The sequence below is a fragment of the Girardinichthys multiradiatus genome, chromosome X, assembly GCF_021462225.1.
Source record: "Girardinichthys multiradiatus isolate DD_20200921_A chromosome X, DD_fGirMul_XY1, whole genome shotgun sequence".
NCBI lineage: Eukaryota > Metazoa > Chordata > Actinopteri > Cyprinodontiformes > Goodeidae > Girardinichthys > Girardinichthys multiradiatus.
This window is the reverse complement of record NC_061817.1, coordinates 8,613,936-8,640,167: the sequence shown is the minus strand read 5'-3', so window position 1 is coordinate 8,640,167 and position 26,232 is coordinate 8,613,936. Positions and strand designations below refer to the sequence as shown.

Here is a 26,232-nt window from a genome sequence, read left to right as displayed (position 1 = left end):
AATGCAAACAAAGAAGTCACAGTGAAGTGAACTGCTTCTAACACGGAATCAGGAACTGATAAGGCACTGAACTATAAAATTTTATACAATGCCACAACCAAAAAGTTCAGTGGATTGTATTAGGATCCGATGTGAGAGAACAAAACAGTGGTGTATTGTTATGAAGTGGAAAGAACAGGATATCAGGTTTTAAAAATTCTTCCAAAATAACAATGTGAAAAGTGTGGCTTGCGTTTGTATTCAGTTTGTTTACTGTGACAACCCTAAATGCAATCAAGTGCAACCAATGGTCTTTGGAAGTCAACAAAATAGTCAATACAGTCTACCTTTCCTTTCACTAAAAATAAATCAAGGTAGGTTACAAAAACATGGAAGAAGGTTCTTCTGTCAGATGAGACCAAAGTGGAACTTTTTGGCCTACATGCAAAATGGCGTGTGTGGCAGAAATCCAACACTGCGCATCACCCTGAACACAGCATCCTTACTGTGACAGATGGTGATGGCAACATAATGCTATGGGCATGCTATTCTTTAGGAGGAACATGGAAGATGGCCAAAGTTAAGTGGAAGATGGGTGAAGCTAAATTTTGGGTAATACTGGGAAAAATCTGTTGGAAACTGCAAAATATATGGTGGATGTTAACCTTTCACCTCTAAACTTGTGTAGATTCTCAGCCATCCAGGGCATGGCAATCTTAGAGTTTAAGTAGAAGACAACTGGACAAGAAACAAGAGAGTAGGTCTAGTTGTCTTCTACTTAAGCACTCTGTGACTTCCAGCTCTAAACATAGTCAGAGATGTCCTGTTCTTATGGCTTTTAAGCTTTGTTCTTTCTTTGATTCCGTTTTGTCACCGTGGTTTTTGGCTGTCTCATTTTGGTTTTTCGAGTTTATGTGATTTATGTCTCTCTTTTCATTATCCTTGCATTTTTATATTTGCCATGTTTCCTGTATTTATTTAGTTTTTCTAGATCCCTGTATTTTTATTCTACAGTAATTTGTCATTTTCTCTTAGCTCCTCGTAGCATTGCTCTGCACACGGGTGCAGAGAATTCAGTTAATTGACTTCATATGATTTCCATGGATCTAATCACCTCCAACCTTTAAGCCCTGAAAAATATGGGGGAAATTTACTGCCAAAAATCAAGAGCACATATTTTCAATTTGAGAGCAAAATATGTGCTCTTGATTTTTGGCAGTTTCCCCCGTATGAAAATACCTGAAGCTGTAACTGCAGCAGAAGGTTGTTCTACAACATAGACTCAGAGGAGCTGGGCACACTTTTTTATACGCATAAATTTATGAAAATCATGTTTAATTTTTTATTTACTTCACATTCTACAAGATACAAATACCTCTATAATACATTACAATTTGTGGTTGTAACGTTGAAAATGTGAAAAACCTCAAGAGGAATGGATTTTTCAAGGCAGTCTATGTAGGATTACTATCATATTCCATTTTCTGAACCCTTATATCCTGCTCCTGATTGTTCATCCCCTTTTCATCTCTTTCATTTCCTCTTGTCTGCCTCTAACTGAACATTTCTCTTTTTCCCTTCTTTTCTCTTTCCACGTGAGAGGAAACGCTTTTCCCACAAAATCCTAAATACATTCACGCACACACTCAAATTTCCTAGAGCCACTCAATTTCTGTCCTACTGCTGTTAAGTCAAACCATCATTGGGTTTTTGTTCTCATATAGCCCTTTATGTACACACGCACAACTCGAGAGCCCAGCTCCAACCGCATACCACACCCTGCTTCAGGTCTCGAACCCTCCCACATGCACTCGCGACAGCCGGGGTCAGAGAGCGAGAGCCCATTGGACTGTTTTTGGGATGTTTTTGAGGAGGGGGGCTTCGAGTAAAGATTCCTGCTGTGTGTAACGTTTGGAGGCGTTTTTCTTTCTCTAATCTTTCAATTTTTTTCTTTCCTGGAAACTTCACACCTATTTGCTTCCTCCACGGTCCAAACTCGGTAAGTACTAAAACTGAAATTGGTTATATTTGGTTCACTTAAATGTTGAACATAATTTTGTGTGAAAATTCTCAACATTCAAATAAAATGCAGAGTTATTGAAACTCTTTGGGAGAAGACTGTGCACTAAAACTAGTATTGGTAAAATGTATTGTTACTTTTAATCTCTTGAAAAGTCTCTTTCTGCTGTGTTTTGCCTGCGGATATTTTTACTGAGCTCATAACTCAGGCGCTGGAGATGGAAGGGGCGTTGTCTGTCTGTGTGTGTGTGTGTGTGTGTGACTTTTAGAGAAACGTAACCCAAAGTTTCAGGGTTGTGTATGAATGTTTGGTGCGTTGGGAAGGAAGTGAAATAGTCATGCTTTCTTTACTTCAGTTGATGCAGAAAATTTGTCTCCCAGTAATTCAAAATAAAGGGAGACTTTTTTTTCTGTTCAAATTAGTTCCTTCAAAAAGTCATGGTTTATGTTTATGGAACATTTAAAACAAAAGTTAACCAAAGTGCTAAAGTCATCATTAACCTAATCAGCAAAGATAAACTACAACAAAAACATTGAAATATACAATAACTCTTTAAAAACATGATACATGTGCAGGATAAAATATTATTTGATTCACGTATTGGGGCTCAAATAAGTGTGCTCTTCTGTATAACTAGAAACAACTAAAATGCTGATTTCACTCCAATAGTTCAATGTCCTTCCTAATCACGGCCAACTGTGAAATGATCACCAGTGAAATGACTAGGGCATTCCACTGTTCAAATTAAATGGAGATTATAGTGAATTTGTGATATTTATATAAAAACATGAGCTTATATGAGTATTAATAAGTTATGTAAAAGAGCCATTTTATAATGAAATAGTTGTTGTAATGAGTCCCAATACATAACAGTCCGGTCTTTCATTTTTATGTCGTGGTAGAATACTACTGCAGTCTGCCTCTACTCAGGGCGCCCTCTTGTGGACCCAACTACAAAGAAAGGAATTTTTACCTCTGAGACACTGGGGAACATTTCTTTAACCTGAATCAGAAAAGGTAATCTATGTAAAGCCACATGTTGCTTTAATGTCACATGATGTCGGTATAAGCTGGTATGAAACGCTCATGGAATGATTGCATTGAGTAAAAATAGCATGATGTTTCTTTGTCACTGCTACTTGTACTGATCGAACAATTGTGAATAAATCTAATCACTTTTATTTGACAGAAAGGTGGTTAGATATTTTTTTCTTCCTATTTCTGCTAATATAAAATAGTATATTGTTTGCTGCTGTTAAAATAATGTTATTATTTTCGTTTATTTATTTTTAACAGGATTTTGTAACAGAAAAATTTGAATGAACAACTAAATATAGTAGCAGAATTTTATACCTTTCTACTGTTCTGCTCTTCACAGAACAACATGCATCTAAGCTGATTATAGCTTATATATAAATGTTGTTGCGATTCAACCATTTGTGTACATGATAGTGGGGCGTACTGTGTGACGGTATATCGTGACTATCTGTGCTTTTGTGACCAGAAATATTTCCAGCCACTGAATGTTGTTTTTGTAAGAAGAGTGAGAAGTGTAGGAACTCTTCTTTTAACCAGTCGGCCCGGAGTGTACAGCAACAGGTGTGGACTAAACTGGTCTCTGCTGCACTTTCTCTGGTATTTCATTAAAATGACTTTAAATTTTACAAATAGTATGAGTAAAACCTTTATTCATTTAAAATCACTAACTGTTGTATGTCTAGACATTTTTAACTTAAAGTTTTGGTCACAAATCCAGGCAAGTATTATGGAAACCTTGGTACACAGCTGTTGTTAGCATGCAGTAATGGAGAACTGGACATAATGTACTGAAAGGCAGAGATTGTGTAGAAAAAAATATATATATATTTTTGAATTTGGACCATTTAAGTCCAGATGTTCAGTTCATCACTGGCACTAAACAGGTGCATAATATAAGGGTGGTGATTTAAATCTGCAAGAAACACCCCAAACCTCTTAGTTACCATGGTTGAACGCATAGCTCAAGCAGTCAATGAAGATCAACACAAAATCCAGGAAAAAAAAAAAAAACACTTCGCACATAGGTTAAAATTTATTTGCGTCTCACTGAAATATGTCAGTATTCAATCCCAATGGACCTGGTGGAATAATCTTTGTTGGAAAGTGCAGTGGTAAGACATCTTCTGTACTTGGTCACATCTTAGGGAGTCTGAATCCACTTTTCTTTACAGAAACGCTAAATCATTTAGGTTTCATGGCAACCTACTGTCAACTAAAACCTTCAGCTTTCTCGAAGATTGTTCTGCAGAACTGAGGTCTAGAAACTGGCTAGGCCACTCCATGACATTTAGGTGCCTTTTCTTAAGCCACTCATTTGTTTCCTTAGTGCCATATTTTGTGTCTCTGTCATGCTGGTAGACCAATGCGCATATTTTATTCAGCGTTTCTATTGAGATACAAGGTTGTCCAGAACTTTATGACACATTGCCCCCCAATGGGGCAAGAAAAGAAACAGCGACAGACCATAATATTTCCATCTCCAAGCTTGACTGTGTGGATGGCATTCTGTGGGTAATACTGTTTCTTAAGTACTTTCTCCTTAGCCTTCTGTGAATTATTTTTGATATTTGGACAATTCAGATGGACCAGTGCATGTGCCTTCTAAAACAGAGGTCTTCAAGATTTGAGTCCATTACAGTGTACTGTGATTGGTGTTTGATGTGGTCCCAGCCAGCATGAGATCATTCAAAGCTTCACCTGTGTAGTTATGGGAAAATGTCTCATCTGTCCCTTTGTCATCCACACCCCATAAGACGAATCATTGTATATATCTTCCATCTCTGAATAGTCACTCAAACAGATATTACAAGGTTCTTACTATTGATCTTGAAGGTCTTTTTGGTAATGTACAAATCTACTATCTTGTCCAAGACATCCATTGGCATCTTTTTGCTTTTGTTTATGGTGGTGGGAGAAGACATTAAACAGCAAGATATGCAAACGTTGTAAGCTGTGCTGACATATATATTGCCACTGAACAAGTGTAGAGTATTAAGGAGAAGAAGAAGAAATTCAGACAACAGGTAGATAATAAATAGATGGAGATTAAAGTAGAGATCTTCTTTCTGTCTCACTATGCCATTTGGAAGTCATTACTCAGGGCTGTCTCACAAGGAATGCATGAAAAAAGACACAGGCACATAACAGCCCTGTTGGCAATCAACATGAAGGAATTCCTATGTCAGAGGGAGGTCTAAGCAGAGGAGAAAAACAGTTGTGTGCCTTTAAGTGTGTGTGCATTGTTTTTTAAGCACCTTTTCAGTCATCTAGACATTAATGGCTACACACTACTCTGTTTAAAGCTGCAAAATGCTGTGTTTCATTTACAGTGCAGATACAGAGGCTTATGGTATTATTGGCCGCTGTTGTAGGAGGTAAAAAAAAAAAATTGAATTTGACTTGAATAATTGTTTTAGCTGATTGACACTGTAGATTTTTAAGCAGTAGCAGGGATGTCAGGTTAAATAACTTCATGTTCCTCCATTCAATCACTGTATGTTAAATGTTAGCATCTAAACACACAACTTGCCTCATTGTGGCAGAAATCAGTACAAAAGAATGAAGCTCTGATTAAATTCCCATAACCTTTTGATAAGAAATAGATTTATCAAATGTTCTTACATGTTTGTTACTATGAATAAAAACGGAGATAAATTTTAAATAATAATTAATCCACTCTGGCTTGGCTCTTAGAAATACTTTATTCACACTTGGTCAACTGCTTGCAGTAAACTAAGTATACTGTAACAATTGTTTACCTCACCCAGTACCGTTTGCAGTGTACAAGAAGTTGAAGCCTAAATGGTAAACGTCTTGTTTACTGTATAAACAATAAACATATGCTATTTCCATCACCGTATTTCAAATTAAGTCTTCCTAAAAAAATAGGAGGTAAAACACCTTCAAAGATTGCTCATTTAGGTGCATTAATGGCATTTTTTTACTATTTTGCTGACATAGTTTTCATTATTTTTTAAGTGCAAAACAATAGCAACTCCCTGAAAATAATTCAGTAGGGCTCTACAAGAGAGAACAACACTCTCCAGCATTATGTGTTTTTAAATTCTGCCCACCTTTAACAGAAAACCTAAATACGGAGAAGCCTGAGCTTTATTCCTACATTAAGAGTACTAATGAAGTATGGATACATGTGGAAATAAATATTTCACAGACCTGGATAAGTATGAAAAAAGAAAATTGAATTTCGAAAAATATTTTGATATTTAATCTTTCTATTCCCTGTCTCATTGTTTGTCCATAAATGTACAATAAACTTTTGTATTCACACTTAAAATATGCAAAAACGTATTGAGAACAGTGGAACCTGAAGTTAACATGAAAAATGTGTTGGAGCCATGTAAAGTTATAGCCTCAAAATTCCTAAAATTGAAAGGAATTATATTTCTTCACTTAATGTATGTGTAATTTTTTTATAGGACAGTCAAGTATGTTACAGAACATTTGGTCAAGAAATGGGGCCTATCCTGTCGCAATACCCTAAAAATACCTTAAAACTTGCCTAGAGAAAAGTATCTTACCATCTGTCATCCAGCTTGTGCTTGTGCTTATTACAGGCAAAAGTATTATGGATTACAGGTATTACATTAGTTGTATCTATAACTCTTGCTCACATTCTGCAGTGTGTGTGTACATGCTTTCCTGTGCGCTTTTGTGTGTGCTTCCTAAACAAATCTGTATTTGTTTATGAGGTTTGGAGATGGGATGGGATGTGTCTTTTGCGTTTCCCTAACAATAAACTACAGCATGGCTGCCGATGTAGAGGTACCGCTGCAGATTAAAAATTACTTGAATGTTGCAGTATTTGCTGACTGTAACTCTAGTTTTGTGTATAGTAAAGCCTTCAGAGCTCTGAAGGTTAACATGTTGCTACACGCAGTAACAATAGAGTACTTATCTTGGGGACAAAAGTTTTAACCATGCTATTTTTGGACTTTAAAACATATATAACACTACTTTTACCAGCAAACCCATACTGCAAAGACCAGAAAAGCACACGAGTGACCAGTTCTTGAGCCAGTGAATTGGTGGTCTTTCTGGGTTCCCATGGTACAATGGCTGAACATATGTAGAACACATAATGGTGTTTTGTTATTACAAAACACCATTGCTGGTATTACATTAACATAGTAAAAAGTCAACCGCCATCTCAAAAACTATGGTTGTTGTGAAAAATTTGTATCTGGCTCCAGCTGCGGTTTTAGAAAGGAAACTTCTTGTTTGCAGTTTGACTTTACCAGAACACCTTAAAGCCTCCCTAAAACATTTTCTTCAGCATGTCAGTTTCATGGAGAGCACGAATACACTGTAAATAAATGATTAGTAAATATTTATTGCAGTACAAACAGTACTTTCAGATTCTGATTTTGTGTCCAGTGATACTGCAGTAATAATACATTTGTGATATATTGTGATAAATATAGCCGTAGTGTCGAGATGTTTCCCATTAACAGTGTCAGAGATCATAGTGTGGGAACAGCAGCTGGTGAGGTCCAAACCTGATTTCCAAAGAGAGGTGACTTCTCAGTCTGATTTTAGACCAAATGAGGAGTATGAGATTTTGATATTACTTTTGATATAGTTAAAACTTTCAATCAGTTGACAGTACTCTGAATGTTCAGAGTTCGTTCATTTCAAAATTTCCCTCAAGTAGTTTCATGTTTGTTTGCTTATGCTTCATTTCTTTGTTTCTTTCTTAATTATGATGTATTAGTGAGATCATTGATAGGTTAATTATTAATTCTGTGACTACTCCCAAACAAATAGTTTCATTTTGAACAAAAGTGCCAATGTGATGCTCAGACTAAATGTAATACATTTATAATACATTAACTGAATTTCCTTCTATAAACCACTGACAATAAAAATAAGACTTACAATTCAAAATGAGGACTTGAATGTATTCAAGACAATATGCAAAATAAATATTTGGACATTAAGCCTCCTTTTATAGTGGAATGGAAGTCTTTTACAGCAGTAAAGTTGTTCAGACACTGAAATATATTCTTGATGTCTTTATACCTTGGTCACCCTTTTCCATAGCAAGAGTGAGAGAAACAGAGAAGCAGACAGAAAAAGAAAGAGCTGGACACTGAGAGAGACGGGGGAGTGAGACTCAGCAGCCCAGTTAAGTCTGTGGCTTTGTGTTTTATGAAAGGAGTAAAAAAAGGACATTAAAAGTCAGCATTTTCCATCAGGCAAGGGAATCAGTCGACATGCTCACACAAACACACACACACAAACTTGCACTCAAACACAGAGTACCCCCGCCTCCTATTATAAGGCTGAGTGAAGATGAGGAATGGCTGCATGTGTGCTTGCTTATTATATGTGTTAGTGCGTTCAGGAAAGGTGGTTGGAGTTTATCTGTCCCTGTGGTTCCTTGTATTTGGTTCCACAAAGCCTGAAGTCAAAATTTCCAAGCATCAAATACAGCGGACACCTCCTCATGCAGAACACACTGAGTCAAGAAAATGTGCTGAAGTTAAAGTGGTTTACATTATAAAAGTCCTCTTTATGTTTGCGCATTTTTTCCTACTTCAGAATTTTCTTGGCTTTGTCTGCAAGTAGAGCGGGTCTTGTAAATCAATAGCTCTTTAAACAAGATATAAATCCACTTTTATTAGCTCCATAAACATTACTCTTACAGGGAAAAACATTATTCTACAAAAATCAGTTTTTCAAGCTATTATGTTTTTTATTCTGTTTCCATTTTGTTTTTGTGACAGGACCAAATCTCTGACTTTTGCATGTAATTGTGCTGTGGGGTGTCTGCATAGAGACATCATCTGGTTGGCTGCTCTGTGAGTTTTTCACAGATGCAGTGCAACCATTGCAGTAAACCTAACAAACTGAATTTGTTGCATTAGTTAAAATGACATGTGGTTTGTTTGGGTAGTGAAGGCCCATCTCTCATGGGCACACTATGCCACTGTTTTACTGACATTATTATTTCAATTATTTCTGTGATAAACTCAAATAGGAAATATATGATAGATGATAAGTAATTGTGTGCTTTGCTTCTAGTCACCGAAGGAAACACTTTTCCACAAAAATATTCCCATTTAAAAAAATAATAATAAAATAATACTAAAAATCTTGCATGTGGTAACTAGCTATGTATATGTGCACATTTGTTTGTCAGAATGTTTTTCTGTTATTGCTGCTGTGCATCATACTAAAATAGCAAATTATTTAGTTTTTTGTTTTGTTTTTGAGGTTTTGTCTCAGCAAGGCTGCATATTTTAGTATGTCATCATGTTATGCGGAGTTCTCATTGTTAAGCATTAATTTAAATTGGTGTGTTGAACCAGTGAAACATTTAAAAAAAAGGGGTATTCAACACCAATCCTCCAGAACTTATCAGCAAGCTGATTTAATAACCAGGAATACAATTGAAATATGGAATACAGAAATTGACAGTTATAGATTAGAGAAAGAAATGAAGAGCCTGAGCTGGTTTGCTAGGGACCCGAGGTTTAGACCGGGGGTTTATGATAAAGGGTTCAAGCATTGAGCAGATAGGGGGATTACAGTGACATGCAAAATGCTAGAACAAGATAGGCTGCTGAGTTTCGAGAACTTGAAGACAAAATTTGGACTGGGTGATCATGATCAATATCGATATTTACAGATAAGAGACTACTATGAGAAAGAGGTAAAAACTAAAATAAGTACAATAATTGGAATATTTCTGAAGGCTTACAAGGGGAAGAAATGTAGAGCTACGGTATTTCGGTACTGTATCGGGGGTTGATTGGAGGCAGGGAAACATCTACTGCATATATTAAAGAAACATGGGAAAAGGAACTGCAGGAACATATAAGTGAGGAAGAATGGTTTAAAATCTGTAAAACGCAGTGTACAGCCACTTGCTCCAAAGTTTGGAGAGAATTCAATTGGAAAAATATAATCAGATTTTTTATAATCCCAAAAATTAGAAAGAGGACAGTAACAAGCTCTCAGCCATGCTGAAGACTCTGCAGTCAGATGGATGTGGGCCATACCCACATATTTTGGTCCTGTCGAAGGTTAATTGGATACTGGGATAACATATGTGTTATTTTGAAAAAAATACTCGGATATGAAATACCCAGATCATGTAAGGTACTCTATTTGGGGTGTCTTACACACGACATAATTCAAAAAGAAGATGAATACCTGGTATAAAACTCATTTTCTGCAACTAAGAAAGCCATCACAAGACTATGGTACAAAGACGAACCACCAACTGTGGAGCGGTGGCTGGGCATTGTGGAGGAGATTTATATGATGGAAAGACTCACTATAAACTGAGACTGCAAGAAGACCAGTTTGTTGAAAAATGGGAAAAATGGAGTGATTATAAAAACAAGAATGATACCACCTTCACAACAAGCCAAAATGAACATTGATACAGAACAAATGAATATGGATGTATATATGTTGATACCTCTCCACTGTAACTGTTTAAATAAACGTTCAATAAAAAATAAGTAAAAAAAAGGAACTTACCAGCAAACATGAATCAAATGAATGGTTCATGACTAGGTCTATGCAAAACTTGATGACATGTTGAGGAGGTAATTTAGCCATTTGATTCAGGTGTGTTGGACCAGGGGTCAATCTAAAGTTGAGGGCCAGTGCATCTTGAGGATTGGAGTTGGAGACCCCATGGAGTGACCTTTTAGGCTCAACACTGGACACTACAGATTATTTTAATGTTGAGTTCATGACAATATCATATTTTCTCTTTGAAACCAATGTTGCTCAGCATCACATTGAAAATGAAAGTGAGAGGTGAGACAATAGTTTATTGGTCTTTTTTGTCTCCTACAAATAAGACATGGTGTTCAAAAGGAACTGACACACAAGATGAGGGAATTAAAAGCTTAAAATTTACATAACCACGCCAAGTCATTGACATGCTTTTATGTCTGCTCTTTGTGTAGTTTGGACTGTTGAATCATTCCAACTGCTTTTTTTTCTTCTTTTTTTTAACTTTCTTGGTAAACCAAAAATATGTGTTTGTGTGTTTATGTTTGCAATGTTCTTCTCCTTACACTCCAATGGAAATCACTTTCTTCTCTTTCTGCCTCAACCCTTTCCCCCCTCTGTTCAGTGGGACTGACATAGCAGTTACAGATGCAACTTTGTGTGCGTGTGTGTTTGTGTGTCGGGTGTGTGTGTGTGTTTTGTGTGTAAAAGTTTATTTATTTCACCAAAGAATTCTCCAGCTGGTTAGATTAGACCTGGGTTCCAGAGGTGGATGTAGCCCTTCAGTTTGCCCTTTAGCTTGTCTGATTTGTGTGAGGCTGCACAGGGGTGGAGCTGGTAGCACTGTTGCCTTGCAGTAAGAAGGTCCTAGGTTCAAATTCGGGACTGTAGTCTTTCTCCATGGAGTTCGCATAATCTCCTTGAGCATACATGAGTTGCGCTGTGCCGGTCCATTGTGGTGAAGAGAGAGCTGAGCCGAAAAGCAAAGCTCTCAATTTACTGGTCGGTCTACGTTCCTACCCTCACCTATGGCCATGAACTTTGGGTCATGACCGAAAGAACGAGATCACGGATACAAGCGGCTGAAATGAGCTTCCTCCGTAGGGTGGCCGGGCACTCCCTTAGAGATAGGATGAGGAGCTTGGCCATCCGGGAGGGGCTCGGAGTAGAGCCGCTGCTCCTCCACATCGAGAGGAGCCAGTTGAGGTGGCTCGGGCATCTATACCGGATGCCTCCTGGACGCCTTCCTCGGGAGGTGTTCCAGGCACGTCCCACCGGGAGGAGGCCCAGGGGACGGCCCAGGACACGCTGGAGGGACTATGTCTCTCGGCTGGCCTGGGAACGCCTTGGGCTCCCCCTGGAGGAACTGGAGGAGGTGTCTGGAGAGAGGGACGTCTGGGCGTCTCTGCTGAGTCTGCTGCCCCCGCGACCCGGTCCTGGATAAGCGGAAGACGACGAACGAACGAACGAACATACATGAGTTTTCTGCGGGGACTCTGGCTTCCTTCCACAGTGCAAAAACATAACTGTTAGGTTAATTTATCTCTTCGAGATTGCCCTTAGGTATGAGTGTGTGTGCACGGATGTTTGTCCTATGTGCCTCAGTGTTGACCTGTGATGAGCTTGCATAATGGTTGTCTCGCCCATAGAGCACTGGAAGTAGATACCTGCTCTCCTGTGACCTTGTAAGGACATGCGAGTTTGGAAAATGAATGGTTGGAAGATTGTGTGACCCTAACAGGTTTTTAAAGAAATTAGGATAAAACAGGCGAATCAACTGATATAACTTATCTCTGAATTTTATCAATTGGTTTTATACATGTGCTGTCAGTGGGAGTTGGCACCTCCTACTTGCTGCTCCTGAGAACAGGAAGAGTATTTTAGGTGCTTTGTGAAGGACTGCACTGCATTTTATCCCACCCAAGAATTTAAATGATTTTCAGCTTTTTGATTGGTTAGGGGACAGTAGAAAAGGGGCATGCAGCATTCATGGAAGAACAGCCACTGGACACAGGACTATTAGAAACAGGACTAAATGAATGATTATATGGACCTCTGCAGACCTATATTTTACCCACCCTGTGTCCCCTTTTATTTGTGAATTATGCCCTCATGTACACATATGAAAAAATCCATTACTGCCTACACCATACCTACACATTCAGATGACTTAGTTTGAATGTGTCCCCACTGCCATTTTCAGGATAAATGCTGTTTCCCCTTCCCCCACCTCAAACAGGGAGGTCCTATTCTGCACCACATCCCACAGCCACATGCTCTGTTTGCACACGAAAACCATGGCTGGCTTCCTGTTGGTGGCGAGAGGTTGTTTTTATTGTAACTCTACTTTGGCAGACAAGACTAATTCCACTACTGTCTGGCTCTCTGTTTTTGAGTGTGTGTCTGAGTGAGCACACATGTGCCTTTTAAATGAGTTTGGGTCTCTGCCTCCACAGCTTCAAAGTGTTATTTCTATATGAGTAACAGAGTTTGATATGCAGTACAATACTCAGAAAGCAGACAGTAGGTGTAGTCTTGGTACTCATGTGGTCCTTATTCTATGGTCATGTAATGTTTTAATCAACCTATAAGCTTAAAGGAGAACTGTAAAAGTAGTTTATACAGATTTTGGAGTGTTCTACATTTACCAAAGTCAGTGAGCAATACTTACAGAGCATAAAGGGAAGGTTAAAGCCTCACAGTTAGATATTAAAACACATACAAGAACTTCCTATATTGATAATGATAGTAATCAGGGTGCCCTTTGGCAAGGTTTTTGGAAAAAAAATACTTTATTTAGTCATTTTTATTACATGCGATGGTACAACTTGGTATTTTTTGGTTTTCTGTTGTAAGTATTGACACTTCACTCCATTTCATTTCATTTATTTCTGGCATTACTTTGACAAAGTTTTCAATCGAGCCAAACCGATACTATAGGGTGAACACTGGACAGGAAACACTGGACGTTATTCCTATCAGATATGAACGTCAACAGTTTTTTGCATAGCTCAGCCCATTTCAGTTCCTTCTTTCCTAGGGTCGTTTCAATGTCTGGCATAAAATTTACAGCATAAATGACAGCTCTCTCATGTCATTGTAAATGTATGTATGTAAAAAAAGTAATAATAATTCCCCATGACCTTTTTTATGGTTTGTTACACAACAATCACAAACCTTGATATATTTTGTTGCATTTTTAATGTAATAGACCAGTGGTCCCCCCCCACCCCCCCGGGTTGCGGACCAAGGGTATGGAGGACTAAAGGGACAAATTAAATAAATTACTTTTTCATGACATAAATACATGTGAATGTCCGATGAAATAAATAAAGTCAGTCAGTCATTTTCTACTGCTTATTCCATAGTGGGTCGCAGGGGAGCTGGTGCCTCCAGCAGTCCAGCAGTCTATGGGCGAGAGGCGGGGTACACCCTGGACAGGTCGCCAGTCCATCACAGGGCAACACACAAACAACCATGCACACACTCATTCATACACCTAAGGGCAATTTAGAGTTACCAATTAACCTAACAGGCATGTTTTTGGACTGTGGGAGGAAGCCGGAGTACCCGGTGAGAACCCACGCATGCACGGGGAGAACATGCAAACTCAATGCAGAAAGACCCCCGGCCGGGAATCGAACACAGGATTCCCGGCCAGGCTGCACGGTGGCGCAGTTGGTAGCACTGTTGCCTTGCAGCAAGAAGGTCCTGGGTTCAAAATAAATAAATGTACCATGAAATATCCCATTAAATAATATATGATGAATATAAATAATCAAATGTCATTTTGGATAAATAAGTTAAAGTTAAATTTAAAAATACATAGAATTATGTAAAAATTATAAAGTGTGTAAAATATATGTATTTTTAGGGGGCCGCCTGTCTCTGGCACCGTTATTTAGGAAATTTGTATTTGTATCTAGCCCTTTCAATCTTTTACTCCAAATAAAAACCAGCTTCTTCAAACTTCTTACAGAGCAGTGTTCAAGCCGTACTCGTCATACTCGTACTCATACTCGTCGTACTTGTACTCGTACTTGTCGTCTTCCGCTTATCCGGGACTGGGTCGCAGGGGCAGCAGACTCAGCGGAGACACCCAGACGTCCCTCACCCCAGACACCTCCTCCAGCTCCTCCAGAGGAAGCCAAGGTGTTCCCAGGCCAGCCGAGAGACATAGTCCCTCCAGCGTGTCCTGGGCCGTCACCTGGGCCTCCTCCCGATGGGACGTGCCTGGAACACCTCCCGAGGAAGGCGTCCAGGAGGCATCCGGTATAGATGCCCGAGCCACCTCAACTGGCTCCTGTCGATGTGGAGAAGCAGCGGCTCTACTCCGAGCCCCTCCCGGATTGCCGAGCTCCTCCACCCTATCTCTAAGGGTGTGCCCGGCCACCCTATGGAGGAAGCTCATTTCAGTCACTTGTATCAGGGATCTCGTTCTTTCGGTCATGACCCAAAGTTCATGGCCATAGGTGAGGGTAGGAACGTAGACAGACCGGTAAATCGAGAGCTTAGCTTTTCAGCTCAGCTCTCTCTTCACCACAACGGACCGGCACAGTGCCCCCATTACTGCGGCAGCCGCACCGATCCGTCTGTCGATCTCCCGCTCCATTCTTCCCTCACTCGTGAACAAGACCCCGAGATACTTAAACTCCTCCACTTGAGGCAGGAACTCCCCTCCAACCTGAAGACGACAAGCCACCCTTTTCCAGTCAAGAACCATGGCCTCGGACTCGGAGGAGCTGATCCTCTTCCCAGCCGCTTCACACTCGGCTGTGAACCACCCCAGCGCATGCTGTAGGTCTTGGCTAGAGGGAGCCAGCAGGACCACGTCATCTGCAAAAAGAAGAGACGAAATCCTCTGGTCCCCAAACCAGACCGCCTCCGGCCCTTGGCTGCGCCTAGAAATCCTGACCATAAAAGTTATGAACAGGACCAGTGACCAAGGGCAGCCCTGCAAGAGTCAAACATGCACCGGGAACAGGTCCGACTTAGTGCCGGCAATGCAAACCAACCTCCTGCTCCGTTTGTACAGAGACCGGATGGCCTCTAATAAAGGGCCCCCGACTCCATACCCCTGGAGCACCCCACTGGGCATCACGAGGGACACAGTCGAATGCCTTCTCCAGGTCCACAAAACACATGTAGACCAGTTGGCAAACCCTCATGACCCCTCGAGTACTCTGTAGAGGGTATAGAGCTGGTCCAGTGTTCCACGGCCGGGACAAAAACCACACTGCTCCTCCTGAAGCCGAGGTGCGACTATCGGCCACCAGACTCTCCTCTCCAATACTCTGGCGTAGGCCTTACCAGGGAGGCTGAGGAGTGTGATCCCCCTGTAGTTGGAACACACCCTCCGGTCCCCCTTCTTGGACCACCACCCCAGTGTGCCAGTCCAGAGGCACTGTCCCCGACCTCCACGCAATGTTGAAGAGGCGTTTCATCCCATCCCATTTCCATGACAGCCCCACAACATCCAGAGACTTGAGATACTCAGGGCGCATCTCATCCATCCCGAAGCCCTGCCACCGCGGAGCTTTTTAACCACCTCGGTGACTTCAGCCTGGGTGATGAAAGAGTCCATCCCCGAGTCCCCAGCCTCTGTTTCCACCAGGGAATGCGTGATGGCAGGATTGAGGAGATTGGAAGAAGTACTCCTTCCACCGCCCGATAATGTCCCCAGTTGAGGTAAGCAGCCTACCACCCCCACTGTAAACAGTGTTGGCGAAGCACTGCTTCCCCCTCCTGAGGCGGCGGACGGTTTGCCAGAATCACTTCGAGGCCAACCAGTAGTCCTTCTCCATGGCCTCAGCGAACTCCTTCCAGGCCCGTGTTTTTGCCTCTGCCACCGCCCAGGCCGCGGCACGCTTGGCCTCATGGTACCCGTCAGCCGCCTCAGGAGTCCCACAAGCCAACCATAGCCGATAGGACTCCTTCTTCAGCTTGACAGCGTCCCTTACTGCCGGTGTCCACCACCAGGTTCGGGGATTGCCGTTGCGACAGGCACCGCAGACCTTACGACCGCACCTACGGGCAGCAGCATCAACAATAGATGCGGAGAACATGGTCCACTCAGACTCTATGTCTGATCAAAGCTCTCCTGGGGATGGGAGTTGAATATATACCTGGCCAAGGGCTCTGCTAGACATTCCCAGCAGACCCTCACTATGCGCTTGGGCCGGTCAAGTCTGTCCGGCTTTCTCCTCCTCCAGCGGATCCAGCTCACCACCAGGTGGTGATAAGTGGACAGCTCAGCCCCTCTCTTCACCCGAGTGTCCAAAACATGCGGCCGAAGGTCTGATGATACGACAACAAAGTCGATCATTGACCTCCTGCCTAGGGTGTCATGGTACCAAGTGCACTGATGGACACCCTTATGTTTGAACATGCTGTTCATTATGGACAATCCGTGACTAGCACAGAAGTCCAACAACAAAACACCCCTCGGATTCAGATCGGGGATGCCATTCCTCCCAATCACGCCTCTTCAGGTGTCACTGTCGTTTCCCACGTGGGCGTTGAAGTCCCCCAGCAGAATAATGGAGTCCCCGGGAGGGGCACTATCCAGCACCCCCGACAGGGACGCCAAGAAGGCCGGGTATTCCGCACTATTGCTCGGCCCATTGGCCGAAACGACAGAGATCTGTCCCCAACCCGAAGGTGCAGGGATGCGACCCTCTCATCCACTGGGGTAAACCCCAACACGAGACGGCTGAGCTGGGGGCAACAAGCAAACCCATCCCTGTGGGCCACTCCCGAATAGAGTCCAGCCCCTCTCGAGGAAATGGGTTCCAGAGCCCACGCTGTGCATGGAGGCGAGCCCGACTATTTTTAGTCAATATCTCTCGACCTCCCGCACAAGCTCAGGCTCCTCCCCCCCCAGCGAGGTGACATTCCACGTCCCTAGAGCCAGCCTAAGCATCCGGGGAGGTCTCCACCTTCGTCCGCCACCCAATCCTCTTTGCACTGGTCCCTCACGGTTCCCCCTGCAGGTGTTGGGCCCACTGGGGGATGGCCTCACGTCTCTTGTTCGGGCTTGGCCTGGCTGGGTCCCGTGAGGAGCAACCCAGCCGCCAGGCGCTCTCCGACAAGTCCTGACCCCAGGCCTGGCTCCAGGGTGGGACCCCGGTTCCGCCGTACCGGGCGACGTCACGTGCCTCGATTTTGTAGTCGTCATGAGGGGTTCTTGAACCATTCTTTGTCTGACCCATCACCTAGAGCCTGTTTGCCATGGGAGACCCTACCAGGGGCATTCAAGCCCCAGACAACATAGCCTCTAGGATCATTCGAGCACTCAAACCCCTCCACCACGTTAAGGTGGCGGTTCAAGGAGGGGAGTGTTCAAGCCATCATTCAAAAATAGAAAGAGATGCAAATGCAATCTTACCAAGATATGTGCTGTTGATATTTATCAGATAAGCTGTCAATAGCCGAATGTCAACCCAGGAAGAGCTGTGTAGCTCAGGTGGGAGAATCTGGACAACTATTAGATACGTATTTTTCAAATCTGCCCTTTATTTGAGAATGTCATAAGCACTCCTATATAAAGTTGACCACAAGCAGTTAAGGGGACACAGCAAAGTTGGAACAACTTTTTGGCCTGTATGTAAAAATAATATGTGTGGAGGGTATATGTCTGGTCATTACCCTGAGGACATCTTTGATGTGGTGAAACAGGGTGATAGTAGCAGCATGGTGTGGGCGTGCTTTTCTTTAGCAGATACAAAAAAGCTGATCAGAGTTGTAGGAAAGATGGATAAAGCAAATTAGAGGGCAATCCTGGCAGACATTTTGTGAAAAACTGCAAAAGATTGAGACTGGGGATGAGGTTCAAATTCCAGCTGGACAACAGCCCTATAGCTAGAGACAGAGCTACTATGGAATGGTTTAGAGCATATTCACTATCTAGAATGGCCCAGTCAAAATTCAGATCTGAATCCAATTGAGAATCTGTGCAAAGACTTGAAAATGTTTGTTCACGAATACTGTCCATCTAACTCTACTGAGTGTAAGCAATTTCATAAAGAAGCAAATATTTCAGTCAGTAGATGTGCAAAGCTGGTAGAGACATATTCTATTAACCTTGCAGCTATAGGTGCAATAAAATGAGTAAAATGAGGTTCTACAAAAATATTCACTGACGGGGCTGACTACAAATGCAGTTTTACGATTTTTGTTTGTTAAAAAAAAAAGGAAATCTGTGTGTAGTTTTCTTTATAATTCATAATTATTCTATATTTTGTGTTGGTCTTTCACATAAAGACAATGTTGTTAATGTGACAAATGTGAAAAAGTTAGAAGTTGTATTAATTATTTTGTAAAGTACTATAATATTTTATGAATGCTAAAATAATTTTTTGGCTTCATTACTACTGTATTTTCTTGCACATTTATAACTAAAAAATGCAGAGAATTAAGATCTAAATGGCTGATAACATGTTATTCAGAGGGTCTCACAGTTGTTCGGACAGAATTCTATGTTTGAAGTTTCTGCTTCAGTCAACAAGGCATTGTCTGAATTAAGGCCTTGAAAGAAACACTCCCACTCATTGCAGATGTATACACTAACAAGCATAGCATCTCAGACAGCCTCGGAGGCAGACACAACACAAACATTTCTCTGTAATTTGAAGGGAGACTTTAAGACAATTATGTTTCTGTTTTATTACCACTGCATTTTTCTCAGAGGTTTTGGTAATGCTGTATGTTGGGTATTGGCTCCAGATGTGTTGAAAGCTATACCCAGTATACACATTAATGGTGCTTTCTTCACCTCTCATTTAGTTTAGACTTACACATTTAGAAAATAAATAATGGTTGAATTTATACTTATCTTCCATCTCTAAGAAAAATGTAATTCCTTTCAAGAGTTTCTCATGACTTGTTAGATGTTGTAAGAGTGCAGCTTGCTGTGAGAATCTGTATTTCACAGTTCTTGATCTTACAACAAAGATATTAATCTTGTGTTTACAGATGATATACAGGTCCTTCTCAAAAAATTAGCATATTGTGATAAAGTTAATTATTTTCCATAATGTCATGATGAAAATTTAACATTCATATATTTTAGATTCATGGCACACTAACTGAAATATTTCAGGTCTTTTATTGTCTTAATACGGATGATTTTGGCATACAGCTCATGAAAACCCAAAATTCCTATCTCACAAAATTAGCAAATCATTAAAAGGGTCTCTAAACGAGCTATGAACCTAATCATCTGAATCAACGAGTTAACTCTAAACACCTGCAAAAGATTCCTGAGGCCTTTAAAACTCCCAGCCTGGTTCATCACTCAAAACCCCAATCATGGGTAAGACTGCCGACCTGACTGCTGTCCAGAAGGCCACTATTGACACCCTCAAGCAAGAGGGTAAGACACAGAAAGAAATTTCTGAACGAATAGGCTGTTCCCAGAGTGCTGTATCAAGGCACCTCAGTGGGAAGTCTGTGGGAAGGAAAAAGTGTGGCAGAAAACGCTGCACAACGGGAAGAGGTGACCAGACCCTGAGGAAGATTGTGGAGAAGGGCCGATTCCAGACCTTGGGGGACCTGCGGAAGCAGTGGACTGAGTCTGGAGTAGAAACATCCAGAGCCACCGTGTACAGGCGTGTGCAGGAAATGGGCTACAGGTGCCGCATTCCCCAGGTCAAGCCACTTTTGAACCAGAAACAGCAGCAGAAGCGCCTGACCTGGGCTACAGAGAAGCAGCACTGGACTGTTGCGTTTTGAGTGCATAACTGTACATGGTTATTTGAAGGTTGACGTTTTTTGTATTAAAAACACTTTTCTTTTATTGGTCGGATGAAATATGCCAATTTTGTGAGATAGAAATTTTGGGTTTTCATGAGCTGTATGCCGAAATCATCCGTATTAAGACAATAAAAGACCTGAAATATTTCAGTTAGTGTGCAATGAATCTAAAATATATGAATGTTAAATTTTCATCATGACATTATGGAAAATAATGAACTTTATCACAATATGCTAATATTTTGAGAAGGACCTGTACTGTGTAACAAATACATTACTCTAATTTATTTTTCTTTTCTCATGTGACAGACTTTGATCCAGTCTTAACCGCCACCCTGCAGCCCAGCCTGTCTGACCTAAAGCACCAATATTCAGAAGCAGCCCTACCCAAAGCATCAACATACATTTTACAGTTTACAGCCAGTGTAAAAACCGACCAGCTCCTGGAGCAACCTGTAGGCCATCTGCCTGCTGTAAACCAAAAAGAGAGATACACTTTGAACTAGTGGGTCAGACTACAAGGGAGCCATGTTAATCATCTTAGCCTTCATCATCCTCTTTCACCTTGCTGCAGCCATACTGCTCTTTGTTGCTACAATTCACAATGTAAGCACACATTAATTGTATGTACGCCTCCACACACAGTGTTTCAAGATATGCTCTTAATTGTGTCAACTTATCCCTCCCTGGTAAAGGCGTGGTGGGTGGTGTCACCACCTGGACGTGATGTAATCTATGCTGACTTGTGGTACTCCTGTAATGCCACCTGCTACCCCGTGGAGAACAGCCACTCTGTTGAAGCTGGTAAGATGAAAAAATAACTCTGTGTTCCTTACATGTTTGCACTGTGTTTGCATTTAAAACTCATTTTCATTTTTTTTCCTCAGCTTATTTACAGGCAGTTCAGGCTACTATCATCCTGGCGACCATTTTGTGCTGTGTCAGCTTCTTTGTCTTCATGCTTCAGCTGTTCAGCATCAAACAGGGGGAGAGATTCATTTTCGCAGCTATTATCCAGTTGCTTGCTTGTAGGTAAAACACACATGCAATCACTTCACGAATGTGATGTTGTCATCTGATATTGGGTATTGTTACCATAAAAACAAGATCATGTTCATGATCTCTTATGACAAGATCTCGTGATAATAAAATGAAAAAATGCGATCTCTCACATGTCAGAATTTTATTGATCAGTGGATATAAGGTGCTATATAGGGTTAATAGCAACGATATTTATTAAAATTAACCCACATTTTCCTGTCATTTTTTCTATTCCATCGTTACAATTTCCCCACCATATTTGGTGAACATTTGATCAAAATCTACTCTAGTAGAGGTAACTGAGTAAATGTAAGTAGTTACTACCCACCTCTGGATGTGGAAGCATGTTGTACAGCAGTAAACAGTGATCTGATCATTCAGACTGTATTTTATTCAACCAGGATGCATGTTAATATCAAGTCTGAATGGGACCTAGTCAAATCTGTATTGGAATATTCTACAGTAATTAGGCTCTTCAAAATAAAGTTTGTGATGTGTAAAAAAACACAAAACATAAAGATTCTTAGTTTTCCCCAAAATACAACTAAAATCTCCTCTTGACCTTGTTCTTGTGACCCTATCATGCATTGTCTCACCTTGTGGCTGTATTGCTATACCCCTAGTTAAAAACTAAATAAATAGCAAGCATAATTTGAACCCTTAAATGTACTTACAATGTTACCAACTCACTTAGTGACAAAGTAACATTAAAAATATATACCCAACACAATTGACTCTGAAAGAAGTGAGCTGACAAATAATATAAAAAGCCCTCCAATATCCAATTTATAGCATTTTATGTTTGCAAATGATGTTATTCCTTTGGCTAATTTCAAAGTTGGATTTGTGATGCTTCATCATAGGTCTGTTGTATGCAGGACTGCTGATGTGTACAATTTCCAGTGATTTACTCCTCCTCTCTTATTCACAAAGCCGACATCTCCTTTCTTATCCACATATAAGTCAAGTTCTTCCATGGTATAATAGCGTCCTCTCTGCAAACGTAGAAACTGTATAGAAACATACGTGTTCCAATTTGCATAGTGGCTTGAAAAACGTTTCATATTCTTTGAACTTTTACCCTTTTTCTCACATTTCACAATTCTTTTAATTATGATCTCATGTGATACACCAGCACAAAGTAGTGCATAATTGTGAAAGGGAAGAGAAACGTGATGTTGTTTTCATAATGTTTTACTAATAAAAAGCTAAAAAGTGTACTATACATTTGTATTTAGCACCTTTAATCTAATATCCCTAATTAAAATCCAGCACAATGAATTGCCTTAAGGAGTAGATAAGGATAGAATTGTCTAGTGTGTAGAAATTACGCATTATTTGTCACTATAAATACAGGTGGTTGTCGTCTGACAAAAAGTGGAAAAGTTCAAGGAGTGTGAGTACTTTTGCAAGGCACTTTATGCCAGGATTCCTACCTTATATCATGAGTAAAATAATGTAGAAATGCACAAGAAGATGTGGCAAAGTGGTCAAATAAAGAGACAAATTCAAGAAAAAAAGATATAATTTACTGCTAAGTAAAAAAAACAAAAAAACACTGATGCAGTTTGTTATTAGTTACTTAGGGTTAGGGTTATCCTAACACTTTAGGATTTAAAAGACTGAATATCTTTGTCTTTTTAAAAAATATATATATTTGATTTTCTTTCAGTAAATTTGAGCAACAGTAAATGCATCCTGAATATTCACTAAATGTGTCTGGCTAACTTGGATCTTTCGCCTTTATCTCTTCCTTCCAGCTCTATGTGTGATGATCTCTGTGTCCATCTACACAGCTGAGAACAAGAACTTCCATGTGCTCAGTCTCAGACAAGGCTCCTATGGTTCCTCTTATACTGTGGCATGGGTTAGCTTTCCCATGACTCTCATCAGCGGCCTTATGTACTTGGTGCTCAGGAAACGTAAATAGAAGAGACAGGCAAGTCACAACATAGTTAGGATTTTTGGACATAAATGGCTAACAACAACGGGGCATTTACATCTTTTATTTCTAGCCCTCAGGTTTTAGTATTGACATCAAGGAAAACCATTGCAGAATATCTAGTCACAAGTTCAGAACTGGTTGAATACCCTGTCAGCAATGTGTGTATTCATAAGCCCTTTGCTAACACATTGTGTCCTTCGTCCTTTCTGTTGCCTGCCAGTTTCATAAATTTTTATAAAAAGAAAAGTGTAAAAGATTCTGTGACTGTTACAGCACCTAGAAAGAGTCCAATAAGGTCAGTAAAACTCTACAGCATTTGTTTGTACATTTTTGAAGTGTGTGTTTAGCTCACTTTAGATTTTAGCAGTAGAAATAAATAAGATACATTAATAAAAGCATAAGAGAAGTGTAGGGAAATTATATTAAAAGTGTCACGTGTATGATTATGACGCTTGGTTTGCATTCATTTAATGCTAATTGGTGTATCAATGGTGAAAGAGAAACCGATGATATAACGTGTTATTTAGGATTAAAATTGAACAAAACAGACAAACTTGAAATATAAATGAATATATTCTTTGTTACTGACTTTTGTCATAGCTTCTCTGTAAAGCTATTTATTGTTATAAACCACTGTTTATCTTGTATTTTTAATCAGGTGACTAAAGATGTTTGAAGTAATAAACGTTTGCCGTATTTTCCCTTCTGGTCAAGCTGTTGTCTGTTCCGTACTGGAACAATATAATTCATACATGCTTAATAACGAATGCATTTTTCAGTCTCGGTCTTGCCTGTCATGTTTGAAAAATTTATAGAGATCAATCAGAAAATCCTTGAAAATAAATGTTAACTTGGCCTTCGATGATTAATTGTGCTAATTTGCTATACAAATATTGAATGGAGTTTAAAGTCTAAAATAAAGAGGACTTAGGGAATAGACATGCAAATGATTATGCTCTGCTATCTCTAGCTGATACTTTAAAATGAATAGAATACCAGATTATAGGGGATGATTGTGAATTCCTGTTTTATTTCTACATATATGTCAAAATTACAGCAAATTTTAGCACTGTGGTCAACATTTGCCTTTTATCTCCTCATTTAAGATAATAAAGCCTAATTAGAAGTGACCTACCTTTTTCACAAGTCATCTTATGGTATCACTTACTGTACTGGAATCACAATAAAGAAATCAGCATTTTTCACCTACAAAGGCTTTTTTGAAGTATTAACTCTACATTGGTTGAATATTTTGCATTGTTCTATTTAATTTTTTAAGAGCTTATATTCAACACATGTTTTTTTCACTGTATATATTATTTGTTTTGTTTTATCACCTGTAAATGTTTAGTACTGTTTTTTGTTTTTAATCCAGCTTTTTTCACGCTATTGTCATTGACCTCAGCTGCAACATCTCTGCCAGCTTCAGTCATTTGTCGGACATCATACTGTTTTTATCTGTCACATTTCATAAAACTTAAGATTGTTGCTGGCTTCTGACACTAAGTGGACTGTTAGGGAACTGCAACATTTAATACAAGATACAGAAATTTGCCCTTCATCTTTTCAATATAAATTTTAATAAATGTTAATGTGAGTATTAAAATGATAATGCATTTTCCCTTGCCCTCCAATTTCTTGTCTGTCTTGGTTTGAACACCTGGATTACATTACAACTACATGCCAAACAGAAAGTGGCAAAAAGGAAGCAAGACTCCAGCTGATCATTTGGCAGTTAGAATCTGAATGAACAAAACTCACATGTGGGCCTCCTCAAGGTTCTGTTTTTGGGCTTTCAGTGTTTGAAAGCTCAGACTATGTAGTTCTACAGCATATATTACCATACCTATGCTGATGACACATTAGTCTGTAACTCTGTTTCACATCTTATAGTCACAGCAATGAGTGTGTCCATAACATCGAGTGGATGGGTCAGAATTTCCCCCAGCCTAATGTGAAAAAGTCAAGTAATTGGTTTTGATCCTAAAAATGCAAGGCTTGAGATCAGCACTCAACTAGACTCAATGACACTAAACAATGCAGCCGAAGCCAGATTCCCTGGGGCACTTATGGATTCAAACATACAGGAACAACAACCACTTAAAGGCGTATGCTGAATCAACCAGTTATTAAAAACAGTTAGTATTAATGATGCTTTTTTAAAACAGGACAAAGAAATCTGGTCCATATTTTTCCAGTACTTTATATCAGTAGCTTAGATTCTGTGCCTTTATAGGTTTCTGTAAACATATCAGTCAAGCAGCTGCAGCTTATCCAAACCAACAGCAGGGAAATGGATCATATACTGCTAGTACTTAAATCAGTGCACTGGCTCTTTCTGGGTGAGTGTATTTGGGCTTGAATACATATCGGAGATACTTGAAAGGTTTAAACAGCGTTGACTGCTTACATCATCAGAGACATGAGGACTTGCTATAATCGGAATTTTAATACCATTTCTCTTACTGTTTTCTCCTTTTAGTAAATATGTTTGTATTACCTTGAGTAGAAATTGCACCAAAGAAAGTGCCTTGCCTTGATCATCAAACCCAGTGAGAAACAACATAAAAAGAATGAAAATAATGAGACTTCGTTTTGCCGGGGGCTCAGAGTAAAGTGGCTGTGTTGTGACTTGAGCAATGGAGGACCCCAGAATGCAGACGAGCAGGCAGCATGACGGTAAGTGAAGAAACGTTAATTAACAAAACCTCTCTCACAAGACCAGGCATGAACAAAACAATAAACGGGCAGGCAAGACAGGCATGGCATGATCCGAACAACAAGACATGAGCATGATCTGAGAAATGTTTCCGCAATGAATAACTGAACAGGTGTGTATATATGGAGTGTGAACCAGGTGGAGCAAGGAGACAGATTGGCTTGGAGCAGGTGAACCAGATAAAGTTAATTGACAGGACAAAACATGGCTTGAGCAGAACGAAAATCCAAGGATGCAAACTAA

The 26,232-nt window shown here is 40.2% G+C and overlaps 1 protein-coding gene across 2 annotated transcripts; it reads left to right on the top strand.

The window, feature by feature from the left end:
• Positions 1-1,666: 1,666 nt before the first annotated feature.
• LOC124862252 (epithelial membrane protein 2-like) lies at positions 1,667-24,891 on the top strand. Of its 2 annotated transcripts, XM_047356071.1 has the most exons (6): positions 1,667-1,978; positions 2,902-3,016; positions 20,594-20,890; positions 20,980-21,088; positions 21,172-21,312; positions 23,086-24,891. In XM_047356071.1, the coding sequence occupies exons 3-6, from the start codon at positions 20,813-20,815 to the stop codon at positions 23,253-23,255; spliced, it is 498 nt and encodes a 165-aa protein (XP_047212027.1). In that variant the 5' UTR covers positions 1,667-1,978; positions 2,902-3,016; positions 20,594-20,812; the 3' UTR covers positions 23,256-24,891. The 2 variants fall into 2 exon arrangements, with proteins under 2 accessions (XP_047212027.1, XP_047212025.1); XM_047356069.1 differs by lacking the exon at positions 2,902-3,016.
• Positions 24,892-26,232: the final 1,341 nt, after the last annotated feature.

Excerpts from the sequence above, each read along its gene's own strand:
- LOC124862252 (XM_047356069.1), top strand. The coding sequence starts at position 20,813 with ATGTTAATCATCTTAGCCTTCATCATCCTCTTTCACCTTGCTGCAGCC. Across the intron at positions 21,089-21,171 it reads CAGCCACTCTGTTGAAGCTG|CTTATTTACAGGCAGTTCAG; the intron begins GTAAGATGAAAA and ends TTTTTTCCTCAG. Across the intron at positions 21,313-23,085 it reads TATTATCCAGTTGCTTGCTT|CTCTATGTGTGATGATCTCT; the intron begins GTAGGTAAAACA and ends TCTTCCTTCCAG.